This window comes from Podarcis raffonei, chromosome Z, assembly GCF_027172205.1.
Source record: "Podarcis raffonei isolate rPodRaf1 chromosome Z, rPodRaf1.pri, whole genome shotgun sequence".
NCBI lineage: Eukaryota > Metazoa > Chordata > Lepidosauria > Squamata > Lacertidae > Podarcis > Podarcis raffonei.
This window is the reverse complement of record NC_070621.1, coordinates 11,147,522-11,171,269: the sequence shown is the minus strand read 5'-3', so window position 1 is coordinate 11,171,269 and position 23,748 is coordinate 11,147,522. Positions and strand designations below refer to the sequence as shown.

The following is a 23,748-nucleotide window of genomic DNA, read 5'->3' as shown; positions in this document are numbered from 1 at the left end:
AGAGATTAGTGTGAATACAGAGATTACACAATGTAGCAAATAAATTTTATTTCTCAATTGAGTGGTCTGCTGCTATGGTTGAGCAACGGATTTCGGTAAACCCAGAACAGGGTTAACTTCTCAAAAGATCTAAAACAAAAAAAAGCAGCATTTTGATTTATAAGAAAAAGAACAACCAAAGTGTTTCAATTGGATTATGAGTAAAGCAACAAATCATACCACCTAATCCCTTATACAATAGAAAGGGTTTGACCGCGCAACTAGTTGTTTACTTTGGGTCAGCACTGAGTTTCCACTGGTTTAGTCACCAGCTGATCTATGTTGAAAACTTAAGGGCCTTGATTCAGGTGCCATGGAAAGCTCATTGTTTTAACTGCATTGTTTTGAATAATGCAGTTGTAGGCTGAGCTTGTCTGTGTTCAGCTGCCTCCTCCATCTCTTTGCCTACTGCCATCAAATCAAGTCATAGGGTTGACTTCCATTGATTTCTGCACAAAAACAGGATGTTGCACTGGCTTTGCATGCAGAGGTAATGAGCAGATGTTTGTTAACCAGTTACTGGCCTCAGGATACTGTAGTGGAACTGATATTGCTTTCAGTGATGTATTATTGTCAATAATGGGGAGCAGTGGCACTCTGTTGCCTTTGGGGCTTGGCTTTCTGTGAATATTTGTTTGTTTGTTTTGCTTTTATTTTGTGTATTCTGAATTGTATAGCATCAATACCACTCAAATGTTTAACATATTTTATACTTTCCTGTGTGGCAGTGGAATAAAAATACCAAAAAAAATGGACCTGATCGCTGCCTTCATTTGTAGAAAATTAGCAACGTAACTGTTTATGGGTATGCATTGCATGCTGGGACTCACTGGTAACATAGATTCAGATCACAATAGCACCTGAAGGTCTCCTTCAATCTTTCACTTTTGTTTATGCACATGGGATGTAAACAATACTTTCAGACACCTGGTCATCAATCTTATGTAAGAGATAGGGATCATGTTGAAGTGTGCTCTCAGATTTTGGTTGAGGAAATGCTCTCCTTTATTAAAGTGTGACTAGTAAAATCCTGGTGAAACCAAGTGCTACATTTAGAAAATGTACCACAAAGTTGTCCCAGAACTCATCTTTTGATAAATTCTCCTCACTCCACTCACTAGCCCCATATCTCCCACCATGACAGGCTTCAGAATGGATTCATAATCTCTTAACTGACAGTCTGCTACAATGGTATCAACAAGACTGAAGTAGAATGTCTAAGGGCTTATATTGCAGGACTGAACCAATGGAACTTTGAGAAGCAGCAGTTAGTACACAAAATTCTACACACAAACACACACGACAGTGTTTCTCATGCAACAACTTCTAGTGTGTGGTTCTGGTTACACCCCTGGACAAGAAATGAGCAGAGCTGCATTTTTGGAAAATGTTCTTGACCTTTTAATATAAGGCCTTCTCAGAAACTGCATAATGCCAAAGTGACTCACCCTTCTAGAGTGCTGAGTGCTTCAAACCCTTATTGATCCACCAGGGCAGACATGCAAGAAGCTGCTTCAGTCACGTGTATGTGTGTGTGAGTGAAAGACAGAGAACAAGAACACATAAAATACACTTTCTTTTTCTGCAGTGACTGTAGCATAGAAATGTCCAAGAGGTTTCATTCCATCTCCACTTTAGATCCTTACACTAGTTTTGTATCCTCCTTTCCAAAACAGGCCTTTCATTCTTCTGCTTATTTTTTGTGTCAAATATAAGGCCTGGAAATGTGAAGGTTTGCTTAGTTTGCTTTCACCAATGGCACAGCTAAAATCTAGGACTTTGAGAAATAAAAAGAAAATAAAAGTAAGTTTCCACAAGAAATCTATGCCTTCTATATTTCTGTAACTCCAGACTGGAGACTGGGCATAGAATATAAGTATGGTATAGTACCCTACTTTCACTAGGTGGCATCCAACATCTGTCAGTACATTCTTTCTTCTGTGGGAAAGAGTTGCCGCTCTTTTTTTCACTGTAGTCAATGCCATGAATCCCAGAGTTCAAACTTTTTTTTAAGGAAACATGCTTGCCCAACTTCCCTGCTTCATGCATGGTTTACCTGCCATTAGCGTATCTGAACCAAGTTTTCACCAGATGCAGTGTAATGTTAGTTTTAGATTAAGGTTCACATATATTTACTCTGATGCACTTCATCACTGCCGAAATTGAAACCCACCAATGTGATTTTGGGCCACTTAAAGCAAAAATTCCTACTCAGATAGTACTTTCATATAGCAAGAGCATCAAACCCATATTTATATTTGTCACATGTTGATTCCATGCATGCCTGTTCCACATGTACAGGCTTTGGTCAGCCAGAGTGAATCCCATCTTCTCAGTGTATATAAACCTAGTTGTATAGATGCAAGCGATCATTGCACTATGTCCAGGTTTCACCCTTTTTCATATATGTACTGTTTCCACTGTAGGATATGCAGAAGACTTGAAGCAGTCCTTACCCCTCTCCTCTCAGCTGCCTAAATCCTAAAGCCCCTATAGAAACCAGTCCTTTCGTGGAGCTTTTTAGCAGAGTCTGAAATGTCAATAATATGTAGGAGCTGAACTCTCTTTCCATTCCTTGGACATTATTGCTTTAGGACCTGTTGTCTCAGCTGAGACAATCTTGTTTCCATCTGGTAGCAATTCTTCAGCCACCTATAGCTAATTCTGTTTCTCCTCTCTCTCTCTCTCTCTCTCTCTCTCTCTCTCTCTCTTTCTCTCACTCACTCACTCATTCACACACACACACACACACACACACACACACACACACACAGAATTATCTTCAGCCAACTTGAGGAAACCACTTAAAAACTTGATAACTCTGTTCCATCTCTGTTGCTTTGCGTGTGTGCTAGCTAAAAATGTGTAGCTTGTTGGCACAAAGACCTTCTCAAAGTTCCAGAGCTGACATCTGTCTGGCTGTGATTTACATGGAACATCCTTGCGTTTCCCATAGATACTCATGCTACAAGTCAATACTAACAAACTGTTTACAGACGGGTAGGGTTACAAACCAAACTCAAAGCATATGTTTTTGTTAGAAATTGAAGATTTCTAACAAAAAACGTATTGTTCTGGCTCTGTATGTATGCTTTTGACAAGTCTCATTAAAGTAATAGAAAAGCCAGTATTTTTTGTGTGGGACTTGGTCTCAAAACTATTCTTGCACATAATTTTGATGACAAATTGCTATTTTTGTTTAATTGGATAGATTCTTAAGAGGAATGGATGGTGTAATTCCAGCAGGCCAGAAGCAGTGTTTGGGGAAGCACCTACCATTTGACGTCAATGACAATCGTCTTTAAGCAGATGCCACTTTCCTTCCTTTCCCCCCCACATACTTTCCATCTGTCTCTACAGGGTCATTCAGCTCTTCCAAAAGCAAATAACATGACACCTAGCAATGTCTTTCCTCAGCATCAGTTTAGCATTAATTGGTGTCTATTTTGTAGGTCCGTCAGAGGTGTCAGCAGCTATGAGGTTCAGCAGGAGACCAACTTGTCCTGATGCCTCGGTGGCAGCCAGCCTGCCAACTCCTCCTGTACCACGACACAGGAAGAGTCACAGCCTGGGAAACAAGTGGGTGTTCCAATCTGCATCATCTTTCTCAGCTCTTACAGTTTACTCAGACATCATTAAGGTTTAATTCAGCAATTGAAAACTCACTGAGAGCAGAAATATTCTTCCCAGTGGTCCCACTCCCCTTTTCTAATCTTACAGGAGTGACACTCATTACTAGTAAAACATCTACCTCAGAACCTCCTTGTCTTATCTTGCAAGTGCTGGACTTTCTGCCTTTTTAGACAAATTCTAGTGCCATTCTTACCCCCAAACTCTGTGGGAGTTGGTATATCACCAGATATACCATTTTTGTTTGTTTGTTTAGTTTCCAATTTACAGGCCAAATAAATTGTGCCTCTGCCTCACCTAGGCTTTCTGAAATAAGTTTTACCGATAGATTTGGGAAGTTTCAACACAGTGGGAAGCATCAGCTTTTCAGATAAGATTTCCAGCATTCTACTTATTCTACCACTGTTAGGAATCTTTGAATTAATACTTATTACTTGCCCAGCATCATCTCATTGAATTTGCTTGGATAGGAATTCAGGACTATTGAATCTCATGGCCTGCAACACTGTAACCAAGCAACTTTTGTAGAAACATCGGAGGAAGAACTTGAATACTCCCAGATCCCCATCCTATGTTAAGGCAATAACCACTTAATTATACAGGCTGCTTGACCTCACTTCTTAAATAGATTATCAGGCAGCCAATGAGGAGCGTATTAAAGGTCCCATTAGCTACCTTCCACTTAGGACTTGCAGACATTTATGATCTTCATACAGTGAGATGATGTCCATGTGGAAAAAAAAGCAGGGAATAAATGGATGTTATCAGATTACATAAGAACATTTTGCTTTTTCCCTCCCCTTTTCCAATTTTCCAGTATGATGTGTCAGTTCAGTGTAGTTGAAAGTAAAAGCGCAACGTTCCCAACAGAGAAACCACGCCACCTGCTGGATGACAGTGTGCTAGAGTCCCACAGTCCTGTCAGAAACAACACATTAAACTCTGTTTTCACCAATGGTATTTCCATAGGTAAGTATTCAATGGTTTGGATACAAAAGTCTCACTGATTCTCTGCCTGCTTTGAAGCTCAGAGAGGCTCCTAGAAATGCAGAATCAGGAGATAATAATTTCAGGACTAACAGTAATTGGTCATTTGGAGAGAAACATTTTAAAAGTAGTGAAGATCTGCTTTTTGCTTGCCTAGAAACCTCACATGACTCACCTCTCTCTTGTTTGTCTCTGTCTTCCTATCAAGAAGTAACTTGCTAGATTGTGGCAGCTGTGTCATAGGGAGTACTCAGTTCTTTTTCAGTATTGTTTTTTTTCTGTGAGTTGTGGCAGCACTTCTGTAAAATAGAGAAATGCTACTGAAGCCAGGAGAGCACAAGCTACTTGTAGGAATGGTCTCGGTAGGAAGTGGAAAGGTGTTTCACAAAGCTTAGCATAAAGTTTAACTTTGGCTGCAGATAAAATACATTATCAGCTGTTAGGAAAGAAACAGCTATTTTGAGGGGTGTTTAATGGCCAGCACCTTTCAGTGTGGATTTTAGTGGAGTAAAAACTCTTCTGATTTAGACACTGAGGAAAACCTGTCTGATTTAGAGGCTGGTTCCCAGGGCATGAATTTCCGTTTGCAAGAACCTACTTCGTTGGATGCATGATGCACTGTGCTTATCACTTAATAACCTGAATGTGAAAAAGTGCCATTGTCATCTATTGCCTGATCAGCCATCACAGTTCATTGTCATGTTGTGCAGTTCCTTTGCAGTGGAAACCAACCTGGGATTTGGGAATCTTCTGTTGCTGTGGTGGCTGCTGCTTTACTGAGCACCTGAACAAAAGAAAATCCAAACAGTCCAAATTTGGAAAAGCAAATGAATTGGTTACACTGGTAACTTTAAGTTGCCTTTGAGTAAATGTAATGGGAAATTACTGGTTTAAAAAGCTCTGATTGAGTAATAAGAGGATGAGGAGAAGTAAGGCATCAGGCTGATTTGTCATGGCACCGTCACCTGCTTCATGTTACCTGTCCTGTGTCTTGACTAAAGGGAAATCAGTCATATATTTGGTGTTTGTGCTTTCTCTTTGGCTGGTATGATTATGTTTAATCAGTGATGTAGCAGTGTTAATCAGAAGGTACTATACAACATGCAGCTGTGTGAAGATAATAAAAACTGAAGGACAATTTTTAAATATTTTATACCTAGAAAACTGCAGTGCTACATTGGTCAGGGTAACATTTTCCCCAGGAGCAATTTCTTACATCACTTTCACTCTGGCCTCTTAAGTCTGGCTTCTGTGGTGTATTCTGGAAGTTTCCTAAGGCAAGTGGACTTCTTCTGCATTTACTTTTTCTTGTTAACAGATCCCTATGTCCTTTTGTTTTGTAGGAAGCAGTGAAAGCTCAGAATTTAGTGAGGAGCCTTCTTCAGGACTTGAAAGGTGAGTGTCCTCTTCGCCAATAAATAACCTTCAATTAGTGGTATAAGATGTTGGTTGCACTGTAGTTTATATGTATTGAACCCATGTTTCAGTTTACTTCAAGGAATTAATCAGGTCCTGCAGGGTATTTGTGGCCATAAATGCAGCCATTCTGAGGTTGGGTGGAAGCTCTGTCGCTCCAAATATTCACTGTGTATATCCCCTATATTTTGTGCTTCCTACACTACATTTAGCTCTTATTATCCCATCAAGCTATAAAATAAACATTTTTCAAACCTACCTTAATAAGAAAACATGACATCTAGAATCATAGAATCATAGAATCATAGAGTTGGAAGAGACCACAAGGGCCATCGAGTCCAACCCCCTGCCAAGCAGGAAACACCATCAGAGCACTCCTGATCTAACTTGTCAATATTGGGCTTTTGTCATAAACCAGAGTCCACATACCCTTTCTGCTTACAACACCTTCTTAGAAAGCCACAAATACAGCCCCATTTTCATTAAGCAAATCATGTTCAACTATGTTGAATAGCTAATTCCTCATAAGAAATTAAGCCAAATACATCTGCCTTTGTCTAGCACATGATATCAGAGGTGAAATCTGGTCCAGTTCAGACTTGATAGGCCTTAGTGCAAATGGACTGAGTGGCCTTGAGAAATCCCACAACTTTATTTACTAAGCTACAAAATTTTCCAACAAAAGAGCTTTGAGATAAATAAGAGCAAAATTGTTGAGTCCTTTCCACACTGGAAAAAGGTGTAGTAAAATGATGTGTTAGAAATTATTCAGGAAAATATCTCTCTCATAATGATCCTTCTTTTGCTGATTTGATCCTTCCAAACAACATTTGGAAGGTCACCAGTAAAGTGTACAGATTCTGGTACCTCATCTTGCCAGTCACCCTTAGGAATGGGCCTCCCTCCCGCCTGCACACAGTGGCAGGAGCACACCTCCATCAATACTTTCACTGACACCTGCTGGGGAAAATATGTTTTTATGCCTTTTCTGGGGTGATGCTTATTTCTTATGCCTACAATCACCAGGCACTATATTAAAAGAGGATGCAAGAAATATTTCATGGAGCGCAATGATCGTAGTTTCTCACTCTCAGAATAGTGCAAGGAGGGTATGGCCACCATCTTGTTTCATATTTACTGGGTGCACAGTACTTCTGTTTATTATACTGTACATGATATCACATCCTATTTCAAGAAATAAAATTCAGGTTTTCTTTTTCTTGCTGAATGTGTCCTTATTTAAAGTGCAGTAAATTGGCAAAGGTAGGGAGAGTTGCACTTAGATAAAGCAAATATTATATTTTTGAGTTTAGAGCCTTTTGTGTGAGTAACGAAGTCAGGATAGAAAATGTCATTTATAATCTTAAGAGGGTTGGTCTTCCATTGAAACTGTTTGCCTGAGTTCTGTGTGTTGATAGTTGTAAATTAGGAATAGAAGAAATTGATACAAGGGACACAGTGTCCAAGAACACATTACAAAATTAAGTTATGCAGCTTCAACACAGCCAGATTCATTATTCCAACTGATGAACTAAAAAATAATAATACATTGGTATTTGTTATTTTTAGGAAATCTCAAATTTTGGCCATGCCATTATTCAGAAATTTAGCAAAAAAGGGCAGGAGAACTGAAATGTTCACCTCTGAGAAATGCCTTCATTGTAGCCTACATCGCTTGTGCTAGGGATATTCTCCCCTCAAACAGAATCTCCCACACTGTAAGGAGTCAGGTACAGCTTGCTGATTGACTCCTTCTGCTGAAGGGCTCCCAACCACCCAGTGCAGTCCTGCTTAGCAACACAGAAGCTAGATTTTCTTTGAACTCAACAGTCTGATGAACATTTAAGCATGCTACCCCTACCCCTACCCCACAAAAAATCTCTCCCCAACTGATATATCCTAGGTAGAGCCTATTACAGGTAACACAGGGAAGTTTTTTTGTGGTGTGCCTTCGGGCTTCTCCCTCCCCTCCACTGCCTTTTTCTCATGACCAGGGCAGGAAAGGAGCTCATAGATTGCTTCAATTTGATGCTTGGAGCTGGAGGCATATGTTTTGGTATCAAAACCGGGGAGCAAAGGACGTTCCAGCCTCAGGTCTAGGCAGGTGTACGGGTTTCGAGCGGAGCTACTAGAGCTCCTTGCCTGGTTCCTTTTCCTTTAGCCTAGCTGCCTTGCAGTGAAATGGTGGGAGATGCAGCTGTTCCCCCCACCCCCCAGCCAGCATCAGGTAACATGCAGTCAAGGAGAGCCCCCTGAAGGTGCGAGTTATTTTAGATGCCCAGAGGGTGGATTCTTCAGACTGGAGTAATCAGAACTGTTTCTTCAGGCTTTGTTCTGCCTTTCTCTGATTTAAGAGGGGATAAGGCACATACCCAATTTCTGTTACAAAGATGCTATCCAGCAAGGCATTTAAAAGGCAGTTTCATGTTTCAACCTTGCCCAGACCACAAATCCTAGGTGCCCTCAGGCAATGAGCAAGGGTAGTAAATGCCTTAAGAACTAATTGGATTGCACCGCATCCTCCCATATCTTGCTTTATTGCTGTCTACACACCCAAAATACACAGTACAACAATAGTAAATATCAACAGTTATTAAGGTGTAAAATTGGCCTTGCTAGCCAACATAGGAGTTTTAGCCTATACATAATGGTTTCTGATTTTTACTGCCTCCGAGAGGAATTTTGCTACAGCCAGTGTAGTAGTATCAAACTTATCCTCAAGGAGAACCTTGACATGAAATGAGTCAGCAATTCCCGGTTGTTCTGTTAGTATTAGATTGATTAGATGCTTTCTAACCCGTTTATATAGACTACAATGCAATAAAATGTGTTCCATACATTCAACACCCTGGGAACATGGGCACAGCCTGTCTTAGTATGGGAAACCAGCCAATCTTCCCCTCAGCACTTCAGAACAGAAAACATTTAATCTGGCTTTGGAAAACAGATGCCGATAGTTAGATACAGTCAAATTCTTAAGGTAGGGAGATGACAAAAGAACCCTGAAGGTATTGGATTCCTGACACAGATGGACCACAGGGCAAATGTGAGCAACATGCAAATTTGTGAACCATTCCATATTTTTTGTGCTTGCTTGGGCAGCACATAAACTAAAATTGGAGCAATACAGAGAAGATTAGCATAGTCCCTGCTCTTCATACTCAGAGTAGACCCATTGAAATTAACATGCATGACTAACTTAGGTTCATTACTTCCAGTGAGTCTACTCTAAGTAGAACTGAGTTTACTATAAGCTTTTGATTGTCTTTGCTGAAAGAGACAAAAAAAGGCTACCACTATGGAAATTTTCACAAAGAAGTTGAGGACTTCTCCCTGGGACTGAGAGTCCAATTACAGAATGTTGTGGAGTGGTTTTGTCTACATTCCATCCTCCCTTCCTTTCAAGAAGAAAGCACTTGCCAGATTTGATTGTTTCCCATTCTAGGCAGGGTGAGGAAGTCACTGGACAGGTGGTTGTTAGGGAATAGGCTGTTAGAGAATAGGGGTGAGTTTGGCCACATAACCTGGCTGAAGATCACTACACACACAGTTCTGTCAGATTGGGGAGCACACATGGGGCTCAGGGCAACTGGAGTAGTCTGAAAGCCAACACAGCATCAACTTCCTGGAGCTTCATACTGTCTCTTTTGGCCTTCTAGAAAAACCTATGGGTCACCATGTGTTTATTCAATTAGTTCAGCAAACACATATAACAGTGGGATGCAAGGGGAGGGTGTTACTCAGCCACACACTCTCCATAAGGAGACCTTCACTGTAATTGTTTGGGCCATATATAACCTGGTATGGAATGACTGAGCAGGACCATCATCCAGGAGTCCAAACACTCAAATATTCAAAATGGTGACACAGCCCTTTGGGAGACCCACAGACAGACAGGTCAGAAGCTTTGTATCACAATGCCAGTATGTGGAATCAGAATACATAGACTGGCCAGCTGTGTGCCTTTTTCTTCTCTCACCCTGATTCCTATGCTCCTCAGAAAGATGAAAGAAAAGTGGTATTTATACCAATTGAACTCCACTGGTCGAAAAGGCCTTGGTTCTCAAAGCTAGTCAAAATGTCCATGAAACAACATTGGAACATCATGTCCCAGAGACCATTTTTTCAACAGCAACTGCATATATTCTAGCTGGCAGCATAGATGTTAAGCAAAAGTGGCTAAATTGTTTTTGCTACTCTGATAACTCTTTTGGCATCTAAGCATTTGTTCAAAGTTACAAGTCTTCCTGGAGAGATTTATAGCCTGCTGTAATCATAAATCCAGTCCATTCTATAATTTTTACAGAACAGACTAGAAATATCTCAGGACCAGCACTTTGAAAAGACAGCAGTTCTCAACAGTATCTCTGGTATAAAGGATAACCTTTGCAGCCATCCACACATAAAACACTTTCTTAAAGGGGTAGTGCTGATGAATCCGTCTGCAGACAAGCTGTTCCTGAACTAGAACCTCAGCTGGGTTCTGTCAGCTCTGCTGAAGCCACCTATTAGAAATTATGAACATGGTTCTCTCAGAACTTTATTTTTAGCCAATACCTCACCACATTGGTTTTAGAGCTAAGGGTGCTATTAAAAAAATAAATAAATCCTACATTTGGGCTTATTTTATCTTGGCAAACTGTGCTGAGAGAAACCCATCCTTTCTGCCCAAAGTCAACTTACTGTTCCATATGTTCCATATTCTGCCTTCCTGTCTGAACTTTGCACAAGAAAACCTGAAAACAGGTTGGATGTGTTTAGGACCCTGGGCATGTTTTTGAGCAAGACCTTGGTTTTTAGAAAGTCTGAAGGTCTTCATTGAATTGGCATCTCCCTCCCTGGGAAAGCACCCTTCCTCAGGTGATTACAGTTCGTTCTCTAAGGGGGCAGTTATCATGGTTGCTGCCTGGGGTAGATTTTCTCTGGAAGAAATTTACAGGGCAATCACATAGGCTGTCCAATATTGTAAAATCAATTCTTTTTCCTTAGCAGTTGTGGCATTTGGGTGGATAATTCTTCAGAGGGTTCTGAGGTCTTTAAATTATTTTCTTTTATTGGAGTCCCACCTTAAGGGATTGTGCTGTTACATGCTTAAAGGATGAAGAATGCCCCCTGACTCTACCAGAAAAAACAAGGATTCACATTTTTGGCATCATGTGTATGCATATTAGCAGAATAACTGGAATGCCTTGTGCAATGATACCATTAGAGCTTGTTGTGCCACACTAACTTAGGTGTACAACTGTTTGAAGACTATGGAAGCCAGTTAGTTGCTCATGATAGCATACTTTTCACATTCAAACATTAAAGGATCTTGTTTAGTTCCTGAAAAGTCACATGCCCCATTCACCTAATCAAACATGCACAATTTCATTAAGTAGGGTTCAGCTAAGCAGCCAAAAGTTTTGCCATCACAACTGAGTTGGAGGAATGACTGGATGGGGAGGCTTGGGGCTAATCTTCAGGGCCCTTAGACTAAGTCGGTCTTCCCAAATAGATTGCTTCATCTTTTCTTCAAACGTGTTTTTTTTTGCTGGGCCAAAGCATTGCATTAAATAACACTTTTATCCATGACCCCAGTAGTAATGTTTTCAAAGAGATGTCAGGGCTTCAGCCTCCTTGTGAGCAACCGCACCTGATCCCTGAAACCTTGATTTTTTTGGAGCTAGCTAATGTTATTCATTAATGCTGAAAATGTATCCTTCTTTGTGTGGTTAGAAGTATACTCTTCATTATTACTTCATATGCTCTGCAATCAGTTCCTAGCTGGTTCTGATCATCTAGAGCTGTTCTTACGGTGGTGCCTTAATGTTTTTATTTCTAAAGATTCTTCTGCTTTGCACTGTGATATGATTGGACAAATCCTACTTTCCTAAAACTTCTCTTATTCCCATTCAGAAGATCAATAAACATTACAAAAGTCAGTGAGATGGAAGCAGCATCACAAAGATCGGTTCTGAATTCCTTTTTAGACACTTGATTCTTGCCCCCATATTCTTTTGCTCAGCATTACTTGCTTTGTTCCTATGTGTTAAAATGAGCATTATTTAATGGGCATTCAGCCCTTCACTAAATACACCTCTCCAATTACTGAGAGCATCAAATACATGTGTGTCCCATGTTTCCTTGTATGCTTTGTTTTGTTGGATGTTACCACAGTACCTGCACTATAAGAAAAGAACTTACATGTAAATTTATAAACAGGGGTCGGTTGTACGCCACGCTGGGGCCCAACTGGCGGGTACCAATTCGGAATTCTCCCAGAAGTCGGAGCTGTGTCTACAGGTACAATTAGGTGGTTGGTTGGTGTGTCTCTCCCTAGACTGTGGTGTTAATTCTATTTTCAGTCTGTTTTCCTCTTGCTAATTAGGAGAGCTTATTTTCAACAGCTTTTTCATTGTTTCCTTCCATCTGTGCAAAGACTTTCCTTCCATTCTCATAAGAGTTGCCAGGAGTAAGAAGATTGTTCATTCATATGCTTTCACCTTCATAAGCCTCACCATATTTATATACCACACTGCATATAAATATACTTCATATAAGTGCTGACTGTTCCTCTTCCTTATCATACTGAGAAATGCAGGGTAATTAACGGCACCACCACAAAGTTAAACACTTTTAAAGCCTCATTGATTTCAATGGAAGCATATTAAGCATATGTTTAACTTGGGGCCCAGTGAATATTCTAGGAGCATTTTGATGCTGCAGAACAGCTGAAGCAAAGCCATAATAAATTGCTAAGAACCTTGGTTGGGAACTTACGGAGAGCCCCACCTAAGAGTGTGTGTGAATATGTATATTAAAGCACTGCACCTTATCTGTCCCATTGAAATGAACAGAACTTAGCTTTCATAGGATCATACCATAATTTAAAGGGAGGTTCTCATTTTTAAAAGCAGTTTCTGGTTTAAATAATACACATACACGTGGTGAAGCTCTATTTCTTATGCTTAACTTTCGTTATCTTATTATGTAATGAATTACACTGGGTTTCAAGTTGATGCTTCCTTTTCCAGTCTCATCACAACTCAGTTTGCTGTTTGATGACTTCCTAAAAAACCATGCATTTCCTTCAATAAACAGAGGGGGTCTAAAATCCAAGTGCCTCAGTACCCTCTTACACAAAAGAATAGCAGAACAACTTAACTCTTAGAGTAATTAAACAACTTGATACCTGTGGTTCCACCTGTAAGGGTAAAGGGACCCCTGACCGTTAGGTGCAGTTGCGGACGACTCTGGGGTTGCGGCGCTCATTTTGCTTTACTGGCCGGGGGAGCCGGCGTACAGCTTCCGGGTCATGTGGCCAGCATGACTAAGCCGCTTTTGGCAAACCAGAGCAGCGCTCAGAAACGCCGTTTACCTTCCCGCTGGAGCAATACCTATTTATCTACTTGCACTTGACGTGCTTTCGAACTGCTAGGTTGGGAGGAGCAGGGACCGAGCAACGGGAGCTCACCCCGTCGCGGGGATTCGAACCACTGACCTTCTGATCGGCAAGCCCTAGGCTCTGTGGTTTGGACCACAACGCCACCTGCGTCCCATAGTTCCACCTGTAGAACTCCTCAAATCGAACTGATATCTGTGGGAAGCAAAGAAATGTGACTTGGAAAGAAATAGTACACTGACGCAAATTATCTTGCAGTCATTCTAACAAGTTTGTTTAACGTTACCCAGAAGAAAATATTAGTTTTTTATAGTGCACCTTCTCATGGCTTCTTCTATTCTTCCTTATACTGTCTTCTATTCCTCTTCATAATTACTGATTTTTTTCGCTAGGCTTGCTTTCTGGTGCAGCCTTTGGGGGGAAATCTAGCAAAGGTGATGTGAGCAGATATGCAAGCCTTCTAAATAATCTCTTTCAAGCATTTTCCATTTCAATCCTTATTTTGTCTGCTTTCATTTCATTATATATTTGTAACTTTCTGATAAATATCTCCAAAAAATCCTATTTGTATACACCCTGCATTTGCTACGATACTCAGTGAATATCTATGGTAAGATAGATTTCTAAGAGATATTGCAGGTATGCTTATTTACACATAAAAGTGTGGTGTTTCTCTCTCTTGACACTCAGAATTATACTCCAAACATCTTGTGAAGTGGGCTCTGGCCCATAAGTGTTTCAGCCATAATCAGTTTAAAGACTCTTTGTTAATTTGCAGCAAAGGCTCCAGACTGTGGCAAATCATAACAGCTCACCCTCTGTTACACCATTAACAGATAAACTTACCTTGTAAAAATGGCAGGTGTCAGTTTGCTGTACAAAAACCAGTTTCCTTCCAAAGCAATTCACTCAGTCTGCTGTGTTATATATGCTCAACTTCGAAGTATAATTGCAGAAGACTCCTTGTTTTATAGAGAAAGAGAGAAATAGAAGAAAAAGGACAAGTATTCAGATAATGGCCTTGAACCAATGCACGCAGAAACAAATAGTTATGTGGACTATCTATACAAATATGTTAATAATTAATAGGCTACAGTTCAAACAACTGCCAGTCCCAGATTCAGCACTCACAGTTTAATTCACAAGCTTGTGGAATTTGGCTCATGTCCTTTGTGCAGTTAACACATGCTCATCTCCAGGTGGTTCACACAGAGCTGTGAATTGCATAGCCAGTTGCATATAGGCTTAGCAGATGAGGTCAAAGAGAACCCAAGTTAGCTTGTTCTATATGCATTTATTGTCATGTCTTTCCCATGACTGAAATAGCTACTCTACTGTTTGCTTAGAACTAAGTGAAAGCAAACATATTTCTGCTTGAATTGGTCCCTTTGTGTTTGACATCCTTATATATATGGGACTATGAAGTGTTCTGGGCAATGAATGTTTATTAAGTAGGAAATTCCTCCTGGGCAAGCTTCTAACTCAATCAATATTTCCCTGCTGTTAAATCTTCCAGAATCTAACTTAAGTAATGGATGTGATGGCTGCTAGCACTCATTTAATAACGTAGTGGGGTTTATGGTTCACTTGGCATTGTATATTGGCATCCATAAACCATTTAGTTGGCATTCAGTAGCATGACAGCTTTATTCATTCATTCATTCATTCATTCATTCTTAGGAAAATATACTTAAATGGTTTAATAAAATAAAAATCTATTAAGAAGTGTGCATAAAATTTATTTATTTATATTCATAATAGTCATAATGACTTAATTGGATGGCAGAAGACAAAGAATGATGGGCTCAACACTGGCCACGTATCTCTAAACCTTCACCAGCTCACAATATGATGGGGGACATACTTTACCATATGTTGGTCTCTTTCTTGGTTGACACTGTCTCCACCAGTTTCTTTAAGGATTCCTTCTGTGTTGTGAAAAAGAAGCATGTTTCCTGTCCACAGTTATCATAATCTGGTTAATGTGTTTCCATTGTTTTTTATGTTAGAAGGTCATATTACTTGTATGGTTCATATTGTAACATGATCTGAAAAAGTTCTACCAATTTTTTTATTATTATTAAAAAAATCTATATATTAATACAAATTAGTCTTCCTGGGCTCATGTAGCCAAAACTTTCCTTTAAAAAAAGCTGTTTTGAAGGGCAGAAACAACCATTTCATTGTCTGCATAGGCTACTTTCTGGTTCATGCCAAGAAGTTATTTCTAATGTCCTTGTTTATGCACTTCAGTGGAAAACTTACATTAAATTTCTTTTTTAAAACATGTTTACTGTAATACTAGTCATGAACTACAAAGTCTGCAGCCAATGTTTAGGACAATATTGATGGCACGAGGAAAGGCCTGTGTAAATTTTTGAACAATTTAATCACTGGATTATTTGATTTTGTTTGCTCCCACCAAAGAGTTGACATTTGTTATTTCAGTCCAACAGGTGCCTGCAGCTGCGCATCAGGGAGTTCCGTGGGGGTTGTTACCATGGAAGGGCCTTTAAGAAGAAAGACATTACTAAAAGAAGGCAGGAAGCCTACAGTAAGGGGTTCTCCTCCCCCCCCCCTTGCTTATGCTTTTAAACCCCTCATTACAATTTGAATAATATTTTATGGTTGCTAAAGAAAGCAGTAGAGTGTCAAAAACAGCATGGCAGCTAACTCTGGCTGAACAGAAAGAGCCATGGGCTATGTCTCATGTTGTTGTTAATAATATTTATTTATTTCTTGCCTATTTCCCAGAACTCAGACTTAAGGCACCTTGCAAAAATCGAAATGAGCACAACTAAACCACAGAAAGCTAAAAACACATAAAAGTAATTACCTTCAAGGTAATTAAACAATAATGGAATTAAAACAATGTTAAGAACAAATTACTTAAACACTACCATTTTCCTAAAAAGCAGTCAGTTCCTGAAAGCCTGCCTGAATAAAACAATCTTCACCTGCCAAGGAGAAGGTTCAACAAGGAGGAGGCCAGTCTAGCCTCACTAGGATAAACACACTTGAACCAAGCAGACTGTAGGAGAGGACACATGGTCAGGGAGATGCAATCATGGTAACCCCACTGCAACTCTGCCTCCTCAACCCCCAAGACTTAGATGCTGTTCTGCAGCGAATCCTGGTTGACAGAGCTGAGAGAAAATAACCTCCCCCGTTTCATCCCACCAGTTTTCTTTAACACAAGATGGGTTGGCATGCTTGTCTTGTTGTTTTACCATTTACTGGCCTGGCACCGACCAACAACATTTTCTTTTTTAAAAAAAAAGATATTTATTGAGTTTTTCCACCTTTATACATTAAAAAATCAAAAAAACAAAAAACAAAAAAGTTAAAAACACATAGTTTACAATCCTTATTTTCAATAACATATTTCCCTGACTTCCCCACACCTCCCCTTCTTATATTCCAATTCAAATTGTTAATTCAACAAGTTCTTGTCCCCAATTTTTGACCTTTTTATATTTAATTCATTTTAGAAAAACCAATTTTAACTTATAAACATCAGTATTTAAACATCAGTGCTCATTCTTAAAACTTTTTTCTAAAGTCGACCCAAATTCCCTTCCACGAATTCCCCAATTTTCATACTAATAACAAAACAAAATAAAAAAACAGATTATAATTATGCACCCTTTGGATTCCCAAACCCCACCCCACCCTTTCCCGGTTTCAATCCCCAACAAATGTCCATCAGTCTTAATCTACTATCAGCCTGGAGACCTCACGTCCGAGGCTCTTAATTCTCTCTCAATTCCTCTCTGCCGGTTTTTTTGGTAGTCCTTAATATTAAACACCAGATCTCGGAGAAGCTCTGTCCCAATAGGGTCCATATTTCTACCAGCCAGACCTCCATACTTAAAAGTGGAGCCCGAATCTTGTTTCTTACTCCTTTTAAGTCCAAATGTCCCAAAAGCTCCAACTTCCACCTTAATCAAATTTGTAATCCATAGGTCTTCAGATCTCCACATAAGGAGATCTCTCCATTCTTCAATCTTCAATTCAAAACAGATTTTCATAATCTAGTACTTATTTTCCTTTGTAGCCATCATGTCAGGCCTCTGGCTCTCCTTTGTCATCTGCAACATTACATCTCCTCCTTCCTTTTCCTCAGAAACAACATATATCTCTTTCTCCACACTCTCAAATCTTTCAAGTTTCTCTTGTCCAGCTGCATGAACTTCATGAGTCAAGTCCTTATCAAATTCAATGAATTTGTTTACTGTTAAGTCCAGAGTTGCAACATTTGTAGCCAAAACATCAATTTGGCCTTGTAACTTTCCCAAGAAAAGAAACACTCTGTCCAATTTAGCTTGAATTTTTCCTCCTTCAGCCATTCTTGTAATGTCCCAAAATCCCCTCTAGAGGGATTTTGGTTACTTTATCTTCCTTCCAGTTCAAATCCAAAAATCAAGTTAGTTTGTATCAGTTCTTCCTTGTTTTCAACAAAATATAACCAAATTGTAGCAAATATATCCAGCAGAGACAGCAGAAACAAAGTTCTCTTTTTCCTTCTTGACAGCTAATTTGACAGCTGTCAAACTCTTCTATATCTCCTCAACAGGCTCTCTCGCGGATCACTCCCGGGTCCGGGGGGGGTGGCACTTCAGCTCTCAAAATTAGCTCTTATCCTCCAGTAAAATTACTTATACTGCCAAATCGTGAAATTAATGTCTTTTAGCCAATAAAGAAGAAGAAATTCTCTCGACCTTAGTTAGCTAGTCCTTGCTTTAGATTATTTATAAGACGGGGAGATGGACTTCCTGTTTGCGCCTTCCCCGATCGTGCCTAATTCAAAAAAAAATTTTCTTTACAAATCCAATTTCCGTATTACTCACGGGTTGTTGCTTTTAGAGTCCAATTGTTCACAAGAAGAAGTCAGCGCTCTCCGACCATGGCATGCGGCTTCACTCCGCAGGAGAAGCAGTCGACTCTCAGCACCGCGCCGCTCACCCCGTCCCCCGTTCCGAAGCCTTTAAAAAGGCTCCTTCGCGGGTCAGGGGGGCGCAAATGGTGCCCACCGAGTCACCAGGTTCACAGGCTTCAGCGCCTGTGATTTCTGAGGGTCCCCACGTCGCCGCAGCGGCAAGACCCGGATCCTGCGGAGCCGATTCCCTCCAGAGCTCGGAGGGAATCCGCCATTAGCCGATGGCGCTAACCCGGAATATCTGACCAACAACATTTTCAACCTAAGATGGCTGTCTCCAAGGCTATACATGCTATTTGAACTAGTGGACAGTACAGGGACAACCAGCACCCTATTGCAGTACCCTCTTTCATAATAACCCTCTGTATCTCCCTCTCCTTTCTATGGTTCTGATGTTCTTCTTACAAGTATGTCATGACCAAACCTACAACGGTTGCACATAGTGGCAATAGAGGTGCCTGATTCCCATTGGGACAGGCAGGATGGAAAGCAGGGAGGCCCAATAGTAGGAACCAGCACTAAGGACAGATCCATGTAACTCTACAGTAGTTTTGTCCTCCTCCCTGCTGACTTCTACAAGAGCAGCATGAGACTCAGATGGAAGCTGACAGCCAGAAGACACTACCTGGACTAGTTGCAAGTTGTAAGACAGACAGGTGGTGGCTGGCTGGGGCAGACTAGGGTTGGTGGCATATGATCAAATGTGTTGCAGGTTGGGCTAAATATGGGTTCCAGATCTGGCTGCTGTTTTAAGAGACGCTCCTGGAAACACCCAAACAAAAGAATCTGCCACCACGCATCCTACACCATATAGAACTTTTGTTTAAATTTCAAAACCAGGTTATATTCCACACCCTGGAACCCTTCTCTCCATAAGTTTTTCTTTTAGAAAAAAAAGTGCCAGTAATGTGTACCCTTATGTACCCCCAGAAAAAAGCACTGAGTATATATGAAATGGCATTGGTTTGGGTGGAATGGAAGAGTTTTAGGCCAAGGATTCTTTCTTATATGGCAACTATTTCCTATTGGCAGTAATTTTCACTGCCTTCAAGAGGGTGGGGGGGGGGAGGAGAAAGGCAGACATGTACAAGAAAGAGTACAAAATGAAGAGTACATATCTGCTATTTTTCGCATTCTGTAGGAGAGGACTCAGGCCTTTAGGCTTTGCCCCACATACCGCTACATTTCCTCATGGCCTTTTCTGAAAATGCCATTGATTGATCCTAAAGGTTTGAAGTGCATTTATTATTATGCTGACTGGAGCTGAATTACTGAGCTGTAATGCATCCATCCCCACCAGCAGGGGACAGCACATAACCTTGTTTTTCAAAGTGAAGGCAGAATAGCTGGGTTTTCTTCACGGCAAATGCAGCCTCATAGTTGATAGCATGTCTGAAGCATCTCACCTTCTTTCATGTTAGTTCTGGAAATTTATGTATGCTTTTGAAAGTTTTTTTTTAATTTCCTCCTTTCAGCTTTCCTCCTGGACTAGATATTGGGTAACCCTTTCAGGATCTACTCTGATCTACTTTGGAGCAAAGTCATTAAGAGGCACTGAAAGAAAGCATGTAAGCAAATAATTTGCCTTATTTTGTAGACCAAGTGCACATCCTATCTGCAATTGTTTCAGAGAATCAATTGGCTGCAGTATTCACAAAAACACAAAGCAGCCCAGGGTAGCAGAATAAAGGCAACTCCCAACTTGCATGCTATTGCGTACATGCCCGGTGCCAGGAAGCTAGAAATGGAACCTGGAAGTGGAAGTACCCTGGAGAGTCCTTGTGGCTCACAAGAAGACCCTCCCCAGACAGTGGGGCAGCAGGTCTTTGTAGAGGCTGCTCAGCCTCCCTGCCTAACAGCTGATGTGCAGGGCTGCTCAGCTGATGTCCTCTTTGGGCTCTAGGGAGGGTCTCCTCTGCGGGGCTTTGTTGAGGCTGCTCAGCTGACTTATGGGGAAGCTTTCCCGCATGTCAACTAAGCAGCTCAAAAAAGCCCCACTGTGCCTCTGGCTTGGGAGGAAATTCTCCCCAGAGGACATCCTCTTTGGGTTCTGAGGAGGGCCTCCTCATGAGCCACAAAAGGACTCCCCACTTACGTAAGGGTGCTCCCCACTTACACACATTTCAGTTATGCATAAGGGGCCCGGAATGCAACCTTTGCGTAAGTGGAGAGTCGCCTATACTTCACAATTCAGCTCATTGATATTCTTCCTTGACTTTTTCTCCTTTAGTATAAATCTACTCCGGGGAAAAAGGTTTCTATTGTGGGCTGGATGGTAGCACTGCCTGATGACCCTGAACACCCTGATATTTTCCAGCTAAATAACCCAGATAAAGGTGGGTGTTTTATTTTTAATTGGACTTTCTTCAGAACAGTAAGTGTGCTAAGTAACAGTAAGCTTTCCTATCAGTGGCATGCAGTGAAATTTTTCAGAGGGGAACAGTTAAGGCCAGAGGCACTAGCTTGTGTGGGGTGTCAATGTCATGCATGTGATGTTGTACACGTGAGCATCATGCCTCCCTCCCTAAGCCAGGTAGAAACTTCCCAGGCTTTGTGAAGGAGGCGCCAGGGGAACATTTAGGGGACTAGCCTAGTCCCCTTAATCCAATGACCGCACACCATCATTTACTATGCTTTTGTTAAAACAACCAAAAGCCCTATAGCACAAGCTTTTGTGTACTGTACTAGAGTCTACTTCATCAGATAATATAAAGCATTATCCTTGGCTGACGGGTATATACCCACATGGGAACATTCAGAAAAAATGCTGTTTATAATTCAATTTACATTCAAAACTGTAAAATGCAAAGGAAACGATCAGGATCTGTTAAAACGGGTGTAGGGAACATCAGGTCTGAGGATTGAATGCAATCTTCCAGCCCTCTCTTATCTAAGCTGTTCCCCTTTCCAGGCCACACCCCTCTCACCAAGCCACACCCTTCATTACTTCTCCTCTACAGCTTCCTTAAGTGCTTTTGCCTCATTTAAATGTGTCTGATAATGTTTGCTGGGATGAAGGATTGAAAGGTGGGTGATTGGGTGTGAAGCCCTGGCTTTTGTGTGGCTGGAATGTCTGTACATAATAATAGTCACATCCATTGCTTTGCCCACTTTTGCAGACCCTCCAAGTGTCTCCATTTTCCAGGGACAGTACCAGATTTACAGAAGCCATCCCAGTTTCTGATTTGACCCTGGAACATCCTGCTTTTTCTTAGGAATCCCTATTTTCATAAGAGAAATGTTGGAGGGGTTTGGAGTTATCCAACCCCTGAGACATCTGAAGGCAGCCCTGTATAGGGAAGGTTTTTGTTTAATGTTTTCTTATGTTTTTATATATGTTGAAAGCTGCCCAGAGCGGCTGGGGCAACACAGCCAGATGGGTGGGGTATAAATCTTAAAATTATTACTATGAAGTCCCTATTTTTATCAGAGAAATGTTGGAGGGTATGCTTTTGCCCTGCCCATACTAACATGTGACGCCACAGAAGGTTCCCCAAAAGGGAACACAGCCCTCATGTTGAAAAAGTTTCCTCACCCCTCCATTAAACACTCCTCAGCAACAAAAAGGTGCTGGGTTTCCACCCGCACGCAACACAAGTTTCAGATTCTTTCATAATTGCCCAAGTAAAGTATTTCATTGCCTGTCCAGCTAGCCTGCCTGCTATGAAAACTGGCAAGGCAGGAGTCAATAAGCTGCTCCTGCTTCAGCATGCTAAACAGTATATCCCCCAGCTCTTATAAATCAACAAGGTAAATACTGAATACATTCTTAAACTACCAGCTTTACTCAGTAGAAACAAAGACAGCGAGGCTGGTTAAGATTTTTAGACTGGTTGGTGTTCTGATCAATTCATACTCACTCTTTTGAGTACTCTGACATTTCAGACTAAGGTTCTTCAGTGGTCACCCAAACTGGTCATTACCAAGATCTTCTCTCTTACCAGATAAAGTGTTGGCTTTTTTAAACCTTTCAGCATCTTGTTCTGTTTCTTCCAAAGCTCAAGGGCTCCTTCTTACCTTATATTTTTAACTTGTAGGCAATGTTTACAAGTTTCAGACTGGTTCAAGGTTTCATGCAATACTGTGGCACAAACATTTGGATGACGCATGCAGAAGCAACAGGCCTCAGGTAAGGTTTTTCTTCTGTTTCTGTTTGAAGCTAAAATAGTAGCCATGTGGAAACTTTTTGAATGGGGTTATAACCACAACAAAAGCCCTAGGCAAATTAGGAGTGCTTACACCACCTGCATCTGAGCTCTCAAAGTTTCTCCAAAATTGCATTGTTTGCGAATGGTTGTAAAATATTATTGTATGGATTGTAACCGATATTAGTTTTATTTCAAGTGTGTCCATTAAAATTAATGGGCAAGGCTAACTTAGATTCATTAATTTCAGTGGGTCTACTCTGAGTAGAACATAGTTGGATACAACTATTATTTATATATTTAAAGTAGTGTAGTTCAACACACAGGTCATAAGGCCTTTTTTTGGCACCCCTCAGCAACAATGTCAACATCTTATCACCAAGCTCAGCTACAGCACCCTTGGGCCTGCTACCTCCAGACTGCCTTTTCCAGGGGAAGAGGAAGAAGCAGCCGGCTTGACAGTGGTCTTGGCTATTTGTATTCATCCACGAGGGTTGTGGGGGAAGCTGCTCTTTTCTGCAAGACTGCATACTAAAAAAGTTGCTTTATAGACTTTTGAATCTGCCCTGAGCAGAGCAGGTAGCAAGTGATGGCTGGTGGGTAGGGCAACACAGAATCACTGTCCCATGTCTTCGTGCAGTTTCTTATGTCTTGTGGTGGAGGAATGTTAATTTGCCACACCATGCTTTGATCCCACCTGTCTCTATGCGCCTTGCCCCTCCCTTTTAAAAAATGCTTTATTACACCCCCTTCCCGGCAAGAGGCACTCTGCCTGGTGCTCCCCAGGGTGTTCCGCCTAATAATGTGTCATGTGCATACCACACTTTTGCTTCCTTGACTCTGGCAGCTGAATGTCATTTTAGAGCAGGGGGCAAGGGGAACGAGATGTTGCTGCACCAAAGCCCCTTACACATAAGGAGCACTGAGAGGACCTGAGCCCGGCCCAGCTACTCGCTAACTATGCAATACTAACTATATTGCAAACATTTTAATTTATGATATGGAAATTTAATTCAGTGTGCAGTGCATGGTTTCTCTGTTAAAGTACTCTTACTCTTGGTCTGAGAAGATTTTTACCCTGCTCTTCAGCCAAAAAGACTTCCCGAGCCAGGGCTTTTTTTCAGCCGGAACTCACCAGAACTCAATTCTGGCACCTCTCAGGTGAGCGCCATTGCCATTATAAGAGAACAAGGGAGGCATTCATGGTG

General features: G+C 41.0%; 1 protein-coding gene, 1 long non-coding RNA gene and 1 pseudogene across 16 annotated transcripts in view; 2 read left to right on the top strand and 1 right to left on the bottom strand.

The window, feature by feature from the left end:
* LOC128406945 (uncharacterized) overlaps window positions 1-23,748 on the bottom strand; it is a 38,005-nt gene that overhangs the window by 5,586 nt on the left and 8,671 nt on the right. For 5 of the 8 annotated variants that reach the window (XR_008328662.1, XR_008328659.1, XR_008328656.1 and 2 more), the window contains 4 exons: window positions 14,303-14,418; window positions 13,556-13,651; window positions 5,389-5,440; window positions 4,832-4,955 (listed from right to left, as the gene is read on the bottom strand). This is a non-coding gene — a long non-coding RNA (uncharacterized LOC128406945). Of the gene's footprint in view, window positions 1-133; window positions 1,817-4,629; window positions 4,709-4,831; window positions 4,956-5,388; window positions 5,441-13,555; window positions 13,652-14,302; window positions 14,419-23,748 lie in introns of those variants that run through there. The other 3 variants (XR_008328658.1, XR_008328660.1, XR_008328657.1) reach the window with 3 other exon arrangements.
* Window positions 1-23,748, top strand: part of RALGPS1 (Ral GEF with PH domain and SH3 binding motif 1) — a 216,473-nt gene that overhangs the window by 191,635 nt on the left and 1,090 nt on the right. For 4 of the 8 annotated variants that reach the window (XM_053374839.1, XM_053374837.1, XM_053374840.1 and 1 more), the window contains exons 13-20: window positions 3,492-3,618; window positions 4,487-4,638; window positions 6,000-6,051; window positions 12,277-12,357; window positions 15,905-16,010; window positions 19,871-19,963; window positions 20,626-20,731; window positions 22,433-22,524. In XM_053374839.1, coding sequence (XP_053230814.1) covers window positions 3,492-3,618; window positions 4,487-4,638; window positions 6,000-6,051; window positions 12,277-12,357; window positions 15,905-16,010; window positions 19,871-19,963; window positions 20,626-20,731; window positions 22,433-22,524 — 809 coding nt within the window. Of the gene's footprint in view, window positions 1-3,491; window positions 3,619-4,486; window positions 4,639-5,999; window positions 6,052-12,276; window positions 12,358-15,904; window positions 16,011-19,870; window positions 19,964-20,625; window positions 20,732-22,432; window positions 22,525-23,748 lie in introns of those variants that run through there. The other 4 variants (XM_053374841.1, XR_008328655.1, XM_053374843.1 and 1 more) reach the window with 4 other exon arrangements.
* Window positions 9,159-9,254, top strand: LOC128407042 (uncharacterized; annotated as a pseudogene).